The following is a 9751-nucleotide window of genomic DNA, read 5'->3' on the forward strand; positions in this document are numbered from 1 at the left end:
TACACTTTGAAAGGCAGACTTTTAGGTAGACTGTGTAATTGAGAGCTCAGTCAGCAAGAGTGTCACATGGGCTGAGTCAACAGATGAGGTGTATATGCACGCAATTCAGAAGTAGAAGGGGGAAGACAGAAAGATAGGGGCAGGATAATAATCTTGTAGTCTGAGATTCATACAAATTAACATTTATGAATTAATTTAAGAAAAAATGACCCAGAATGTCCAAGGCTACACAAATGGTTATTACTACAGTTATCATTTCATCTTTACTTTATTTAAGATCACTCAAAGAGTACAACTTCATTTCAGATCTGTTCCAGTACCGGTTTGTCAACAGCAGGCTAATCAACAGCACCTTCCTGCACAACAAAGAAGGCTGCATGCTGGATTTTGGCGATGACAACAATGCTTACATGATTTACTTTGTCAGCTTCTTGGGCACCCTTGCTGTGTTACCAGGCAACATTGTCTCTGCTTTGCTTATGGACAAGATCGGCCGTCTTAGGATGTTAGGTGAGTTTTCCAGGATATGCCAGGAGTTCAGAAACAGAACTTATTATTTATCATGGCTTATAGCACTCATGTGAAAGTGTTTATTTATACTTTATTTGAAGTTACATAGCAGACTATTGTATATATTAAATTATCTTCTGTTCTGTACCATAAGTAAGAGGTATTTTCAAATGTATTTCTTTTGACAGTTTTATTTCTGAACTGAATATGCTTCATTCAAGTTCAAATTCAAGCACTGTCATTGTGTAACTCAACAAAATTACTTTTTGTGACAGCCCCAAGGTGCATTTAAAGAAAAGTCAAGTAATTCCAAATTTGTAGTATACAATGTTAAGTGATCAAGTAACCAGATCAAATTATTATTGTTCACAGTACAGCAGCATAAATTATTATTGCACCTGTTAATGAATAGTACAGGGTGGTCCAGATCTAATTATTCAGATCCAGATCATCTGGATGACTTTGATTTATGCGGGGACGATTCCAGTTTGGCACGAAGACAATTCTTCGTGTCATCAGTTCGCACACTTCTTGAAGGTCTGGGAGTTTTCAGGTGATTTTCTACGTAATAAACTTAATAAGTTATAGTGTAATGAAAATTGCATAATTAGATCTGGACCACCCTATACATTACATATAATATATTGTATTACATTAGTATATTCCTCATTACCAATATAGCTTATTGCACATGTTCAATTAAAAATGATCTCAGACTGAGGAGGTTCAGAGTTCAGAAAGTTTATGGCAGATGGGAAAAAGCTGTTTTTTAGTCTGTTTGTGCGTACACGGATTGACCTAAAGCGTCTTCCTGATGGGAGAAGCTCAAACAAAGAATTTCCAGGATGAGTTTTGTCCTTGAGAATGTTTTTGGCCTTTCTCACGCAGTGAGTCTTATACAAGAGTTTGAGTGATAGCAGTTTAGTCCCATTAATGGCCTTTGCTGTTTTTACGACCGGCTGCGGGGCTTCTTTAGCAGCTATGGTGCAGCTCTTGTACCATGCAATTAGTTAAGATGCTCTCTATAGTGTATCTATAGAAATTAACCAGCAGCTTCTGGGGGAGGTCAGCTCTCCTTATCTTACTGAGGAAATAGAGGCATTGCTGTGCTTTGCCTAATATAGCCAAATTGTTGTCAGCCCAGGACAGGTCCTCTGAGATGGTGACTCCTGGAAACTCTCTCCACAGCATCTGCATTGATTGTTATCGGACTGTGATTGGTATTTTTAGTGGTCCTAAAGTCCAAAATAACTTCTTTGGTCTTTTTGGTATTTAAGACCAGGTTGTTGGTGTTGCACCATGGTGTCAGATTCTGAACCTCTTCCCTATATGCAGCTTCATTGTTGTCTGTTACAAGCACAATGACAGTCGTACCATCCGCAAATTTAACAATAATGTTTGATTGGTGGATGGATTGACAGTCGTGGGTGAAAGTGCATAGAGAATGGGACTTAGTACACATTCTTGTGGCACACCAGTGCCCAGGGTAAAGGTGGAGGATGTGTGTTTGCCCATCTTGACAGACTGGGGGTGGTTGGTGAGAAAATCCAGTAACCAGTTGCATATGGACGGAACAAGTCCTAGTGCATAGAGTTTTTTGATCAGCCGGCTAGGTATGATGGTATTAATTGCAGAGCTGTAGTCAATGAAGAGCATCTTAACATAGGAGTTGGGTATTTCCAGGTACGAGAGGGTAGCATGTAGAGCCACACAGATGGCATCCTCAGTTGATCTGTTTGACCAATAAGCAAACTGGTGTTGGTCTAGATCATCTGGGGTGGAGGCTTTGATATGGGTGATTACCAGTCGTTCAAAGCACTTTGCGATGACAGGGGTGAGAGCGACTGGTCGAAAGTCATTAAGACAGGTTATCCTCGTTTTTTTGGGAACAAGTACAATGGTTGTGGATTTCAGGCACAAGGGGACTACACCTGAGGAGAGAGAGAGAGTTTGTATGTAAATACCTCCACTAATTGGTCAGCGCAGGCCTGGGGCCTCATGTATAAACGGTGTGCATGCACAGAAATGTTGTGTACGAACGTTTCCACGTTCAAATCGTGATGTATAAAACCTGAACTTGGCGTAAAGCCACGCACATTTCTACGGTACCTCATACCCTGTTGTATGCAAGTTCTCCGCTCAGTTTTGCAGACTGGCGGCACCCAGTGTCAAAGCAATGCTACTATTTCATGTGTGGTTTATCTTTCTTTTTCAGATCCTCATCTCTGATGTGGCTTTATAAATACACTGAAATTAATCACATATTGTTTATTTTAATGCATCTGATTGTAATTAACCTGTAACAATATAATGGTCCACAGAATGGTCAAACTATTCTAAATACCATAGCTGCTTTAGCGTTGTTACTCTCACTGCACCTTCTTCTTCTTCTTTCAGCTGCTCCCGTTAGGGGTTGCCACAGCGGATCATCTTTTTCCATATTACTCTCACTGCACCACTCGGAGCAGCTGATCGGAAAGAGAATTATTGGTATACAGTATCAAGCACATGCTGCCTCAGCCATGCTTCCTATTTGAACTGCTACTCACATGGCAAACAACAACAACAACATTTATTTATATAGCACATTTTCATACAAAAAATGTAGCTCAAAATGCTTTACATAATGAAGAATAGAAAAATAAAAGACATAGTAAGAAATGAAAATAAGACAACACTAATTAACATAGAATAAGAGTAAGGTCCGATGGCCAGGGAGGACAGAAAAAACAAAAAAAAAAACTCCAGACGGCTGGAAGAAAAAATAAAATCTGCAGGGGTTCCAGCCCACGGGACCGCCCAGCCCCCTCTGGGCTTCAAAACCTATCCTGTATGGACCTCGCGGTTCAGAAACAGTTTCATCAAAAGAGCTCTAAACGCAATCACTCCATCAACTGCTCCTTGTAGAACTGTTTGTACTTATAAGTACAATTACCTCACTGTAAACATGCACTACAGTTATAATATTGCACAACCTGAGCCACTTTATAAAGCGCATATTTACATATGATGACGATATCATTTGTAAGATGAAATGCAGCAAAATATGTTTATTATATTATACAGATAAAACGTTAACTTTATTTAAACAATCTACTGTATATTGTTAATAATTAAAGGACATGGTGTCGCTACGCTAGCAAGGTTCTGGTGCTCCGTTCACGGATTGTTCCTGCCTCGCACTGGATTCTGTGTTCTGTCAGAGGTAGAGAAAGCAGGTTTAAGAATCATGTAGTGATCCACACACATAGAGCACATAGAAGATCAAATGCAAAACAAAGCATTTAACGTGCTACTTTAGTTACAGTACGATGGGATTTAAGAAACTAGTAAATTAAACGATTTTAAGATTAAGTTTATAATGTTCTACTTTAATGACAAAATAAACTATGTAATTAAAGTGGAAATTTCGAGATTAAAGTTGACATTTCATGCTTTTTCCCCACTGTGCGCCTTTTTTTTCTCTGTATCCTAATAAGCTTTCATATGACACTCAGACAGTGGGCTACGACTCGCCTTTTCACGGCGACTTTGATATGCGACTTCTCTTTCATTTCGGGCACTGTATGACTTTGTGAACTTGAGCTTTTGAGTTTCTCCAACACGCTATGTCGCTCGATCAACTTCCTTTTCTTGTTTATACCACTGTTTAAACCAACAAATAGTACGCTTTTCCTTGCCTCCACTCGGTATTCACTGAAATTGTTCTTGTTTTCCTCATGGTTTTGCCATTGTCTTTTCACAGAACGCTGAGCTTAAGGGATTATATTGATATATATATTGATTTACATATTCAAAGTGGCGCAATTCTGGGAGGAGTTGGGGCGGGACAGCAGGCGCGTGCATGTGCGTTACTTTTCACGCTGATCGTGATTTATGTAGCGGAAGAACGTGGAAGTTTGCGTACGCACAGATTCCTGCATCTGGATTTTTCTGTGCGTACGCACATTCCCGCTTTTGTGCTTACGCCATGTTATAGTGTGAGTTTTACACACGGCATCATACATGAGGCCCCTGGAGCACACATCCTTGCACATTATCAGGACCTGCTGCCTTCCTTGTATTGATGTTTTTGAGTGCCCACCGCACATCATGTATATGTACGACCACCGTGCAAAGAAACTGTTAAGCTCCTCTGCTAGGTTGGCATTGTTATTGGCCAGTGTGCATTGTACGTCATTTTTCTTTTTGTAATCCATGATTAATCAGATGCCTTGCCACATCTGCTGTGAATTTGAGTTACTGTCAAAGTCCTCCTCAATCTGTTGTTTGTAAATTAGATTAGCAGGCTTGATGCCCTTCTTGAGGTTAGCTCTGGCAGCTCTATAGGCTGAGGTGTCTCCTAATTTAAAGGCTTTGTCCTTCCCTGAGTAGCTGTTTGACTTCACTATTCATCCATGGTTTCTCATTTGGGTAGACCTTAATCATTTTGTTGACAGTGACATTGTCCACATAGTAATTAATATATGACAGCACAGATGAAGTATATGTCTCTAAGTCTGTCTGATGAAAAAATATATTCCAGCTTGTTTTTTCAAAGTAGTCCTGGAGTTGGCAAATGGCAGCTTCAGGCCAAACTTTTACAGTCTTGCTAATTGGATTAGTACTGTTGATAAGGGCTTTGTGTGCTGGAACAAGAGACAAAGAGAGATGATCAGACTGGCCAAGGTGGGGGCGTGGAATAACCTTACAGGCGTCTTTTATGTTTGTATAGACGTGGTCTAAGGTGTTTTCCCCTCTGGTTTTACGATGTACATGCTGATAAAATCTGGGGAATACATCCTTAAGATTCGCTTGATTAAAATCCCCAGCAATGATAAAAACTGCATCAGGGTGCGAGTTCTGTTGTTTACTGATAACGTCAAACAATTTTTCAAGTGCTGACTTAACATTAGCCTAAGGAGGTATGTATACTGCCGTAACAATAACAATGGTATGTTCTCTCAGTAGGTAAAATGGTCAGCATCTTAGTCTCAGATATTCCATGTCCGGAGAGCAAAACTTGTTGATTGTAGTTATATTAGTGCAACAAGCATTATTAGTATAGACACACAGTCCTTCACCTGTTTTCTTACCGGAATCAGGGGTTCGATCGGTTCAATGGAGTGTGCAACCTGCAAGTTCAACTGCTGTGTCCGGTATGGTGTGAGCCACATGTCTGAAAAAATCAAAAAGCAACAGTCCCTTGTATGTGTGGAAATATCCAGTCAGAGCTCATCCATTTTATTTGCGAGTGATCTAGTATTCTCAAGAAGAACGCTAGGGAGAGGGGTTTTATGTGGAACAGCCTTTAGCCTAGCTAGTAATCCTCCTCGCTTGCCTCAGAATTGCCCTGACGTATGCAAGGCCTTTTTATAGGCCACCACAAGTAGATTAATAACCTGCACATCTGCACAGTCTGGGGGCCCCATCCCCTTTGGTCCCAATTAGAGATATTAGGACAAATGAATCAACATGACCAAACAACAAAAGGAAAATTGCAAAACTGAAAAACAGAATACTCATAATGAGGGTGTTTAATAACTTTGTTATTCAAAGAAACCAGTTCCAAAAATGACATGTAAACCCCTATTCCAGCTACAGAAACTGGGATGTTGGTCTCTGAGAAACTGTTAACATCCTTTGATTTCTTTGCAAGTAACCCAGTTTTGTGACCATGTAAACCCTTCACTGGGTTGCAGTTAAGAATTTCGTTGTCTGAGAATGCCCATTGCACTCTATTAGCCAGCACGTCATTGCTTCGCATACGCATCCAGCAGCCATAAGTAGAAAGCATTGAAATCATCTACAAAGTTACGTTTTCTGAGGCAAATGCTCAAGTAATAGCATTATTAGCATTATTTCTCCATCCATCCATCCATTTTCTAACCCGCTGAATCCGAATACAGGGTCACGGGGGTCTGCTGGAGCCAATCCCAGCCAACACAGGGCACAAGGCAGGAACCAATCCTGGGCAGGGTGCCAACCCACCACAGCATTATTTCTCCTCCTAGTTGAAATAATCTGTCTCAATATTACAGAAATCACTAAATTTATGTTGATGAACTGAATATACAGTGCTAAGCTCAGCAACACAATGCTTGTGTTCAGATTCATAGCTGCTATTGATGATGTTTAATCTTTATTCAGTGTGTTGTTATAGAATGTACATGGTTTTTTTTTTAAAGTAATCACGTTTCTTTCTTAACTGGGTTACTCTCGCTATTCTGTTTTTGTGTGTGCACGTAAACACAAAAAAAAAAAAATCAATAAAACATTTTAACAATTGTATAAAACTAATACACAAAAAACAGAAAAATAAACATAAACAAGGATTAAAAAATACTATACTCTGTAAGTATGTTGTATTTGAAATGTACTGACAACTTCTTACTAGTAGCCTCACTTTAGATCACATTTGTATTTGATTTTAAAAAGAGGAAGAAGATAGCAAAGTAAAACATTTCTATACATAAATTTGAACTCACACGCACCCTGAGCGCCTCAGTACAGGTTGTTATCTTCATTTGTATTGTAATTTAAAAAACTGGGGGAAGCAAACCTTCAAATGAGCTGTTTTTTTCTTTCAAAGAAATTAGTTATTGTATAATATGAAAAGTAATTAAGGCAACAACATTATCTTCACCTTATCCCTACAATTTATTTACAATTAAATTACCTTACAATTAAAATGTTACCAACTACTTCTAAGGCAATTTAGTCATCTGCTCAAGATGGCCAGTGTTTGAGATTTCTAAGAAAACATTTAAATTAAAATTTAAGATTAACCTTAACATCTTTCTTTCTTTCTTTCTTTCTTTCTTACCTTGCAGCGGGTTCAAGTGTAATGTCCTGCATAAGTTGTTTCTTCCTGTCTTTTGGAAGCAATGAGTCAGCCATGATTGCACTGCTCTGTCTTTTTGGTGGTGTCAGCATTGCCTCCTGGAATGCCCTGGATGTGCTAACTGTCGAGCTCTACCCTTCTGATAAAAGGTACAAACTTTTGGTCCTGGCAAATGTTGTAGTTGCAGATTTTTGTTGAAATCAAATTTTATTGTCTTTAATCCTGTCTGTTTTCTGAACTCACTTAATCCTCTTCAGAGTTAGGCAGCAATCAGCATTAGAGAGAGTGGCATCTTGTTAAGTTTTGGTGATCTGCTTAGTCTTAAAATGAAAAGAACTAAATTCAGTATTTTTGTAATGTTAGAAACACTGTATACAGTACAATGTCTGTGTTTTTGTATAAAAGAATGCATTATTTTTCTTGGCCCAGAATTTATTTATTTTATTACATATTATGTCTGTTTCATTTCCTGGTATCTGCTTAGCCAATTTAAATTCATGAGGTGGAGGAGCTACGTGTCATTCTTGGCTACAGAGTTCAAGGAAGCAAGCAGAAATACAGTTATTCACATATATAAGATGTGCATGTTATACATATACATGTGTGTGTGTGTGCACTACATCACAGTAACATGGTGCACTCAGTGCCTTCAACATGCCCATACTACATCATAGTACCTTGAACACATCACACAATGTCAAATAAAAGAGCTACACTCTATGTCATGCTAAGTTTCTGTGGTTGTAATATGCACATACATCCAATAAAGCAACGGGACAGTGATTTGGATGGAGAGAAATTATAAAAAGGTACCTGAAGCTTTATTGGTAATACTCTGTGTTCCCTTCATCGTGAATAATTATTTTGCCTTATAGATAGATAGATGAAAAGAGCACTTACAGCCATAGTGAGACATTACAAAGGTATAGCCTTTGGTATGTGGGAGCCCCAGTAGTGTTTCTTGGCAAATATCTGCTGAATAATTCCTTGTGTTTATCCCAACACTCTCACCTGCCAAGAACTGACACTCAATGGACATATGGTCTTCATTGTCAATGTTTTCCTAATTTTAAATTGCACTGCTTTGAAAAATACTTAGCGAGAGCAACTATTGAATAAGTTCATTTCTTTTTTTACATTAAATCAGAACCATTACAAGGTGCAATATAAAACAAAAAAGAGATAATAAGATGGTGAAAAGTTCATGACATCCATCCTTTTTTTCTGTACAATTCAGTAACAGGACACACACACACACACACACACACACACACATGTGCCCCACTGGGTAAACTTAGACTCATCGATCAACCTAAAGATTTGATTTTGGACTCATGGAATGTATGGGCACCACAGCTACAATGTGGGCTTACAGTGGATATTACCCGAGGCAACAATACAATCTTTCATGTCACCCTTGTAAATTGCAGTCAGCCAAAGTAAAACTTTTAGAGATATAGAAAGCAAAGTGAACAATAAATAGAATTAAAAAAGATTGTGCATCCATTTTATAGTTGTGCATCCATTTTATAGTACTGGGTTTAGCCGAAACACTTCATGGCATCACTGAATGCAAAACAGAACCTAACCCTGTTAGATGATGTCAGTCCATTAGGGCACATTCATATGCATACATCCACACAATTAGCCAATGCAGCAATTAATCCAACTTTCATATCCCAGGTATATTGGTAAGAAACTGACATACCTGGAGAAAAAAACCACATGGTAAAGGAAAACCTGTTGAAACTCCACACCGGAGGACGAGGCAGCACTGCTTACCATAATGCCTAGCAAGTTTACTCCAATGTTTTCCTGACTAGATCCTGGTCTTCCACTGTGCCTTCTGGTTTTCTGTCAAACCAATGTATTAATCAGACCCCAATCCCTGCCTGTAATGCAAGTTTAATGGATCATGATATGATTTTGTTGTTTTTGCATTGTGTTAATACATAAATGCCAGTTCTTCCTTTATATTTCTATAGGGAGTTTGTTAAAAATTGTATGTTTTATCATTTATTTATTTTTTCTTAATTTCTTTTCAAGTTTCACAAAAAGCAATGGATCCAATTTTTTTTAAATAAATATTTACAAAAGACAACAATAAAATAATAAAAAAAAAAATCCTCTGAAATGCTTTGGTCACTGGTGTTGGAGAGTTGCCGGTGGAGTGCAGCCGTTGGGCGATGTTGAGTCCCAAGAAGTCTTTGTGGAAATGACCAAATTGTATGTTTTATTAACAGGAAAGTATCTTTATTTGTTAATCTCTTATTTACTTCCTAACATTAATTATTAAAGTAGCATCTTGATTAAAGGCACTCTCATTGCTATGAATGTGAAAAGACAGCTCCTGTTTATGGCATTTTAAAATTTTGCACTACTGTCTACTGTGTGCTACAGTAATCCTTATTCACACAA

General features: G+C 38.4%; 1 protein-coding gene across 1 annotated transcript in view; it reads left to right on the forward strand.

The window, feature by feature from the left end:
* sv2a (synaptic vesicle glycoprotein 2A) overlaps window positions 1-9751 on the forward strand; it is a 233834-nt gene that overhangs the window by 214478 nt on the left and 9605 nt on the right. The window contains exons 11-12 of the mRNA XM_039751329.1: window positions 307-510; window positions 7323-7482. Coding sequence (XP_039607263.1) covers window positions 307-510; window positions 7323-7482 — 364 coding nt within the window. The remainder of the gene's footprint in view (window positions 1-306; window positions 511-7322; window positions 7483-9751) is intronic.

This window comes from Polypterus senegalus, chromosome 1 (assembly GCF_016835505.1).
Source record: "Polypterus senegalus isolate Bchr_013 chromosome 1, ASM1683550v1, whole genome shotgun sequence".
Taxonomy (NCBI): Eukaryota; Metazoa; Chordata; class Cladistia; order Polypteriformes; family Polypteridae; genus Polypterus; species Polypterus senegalus.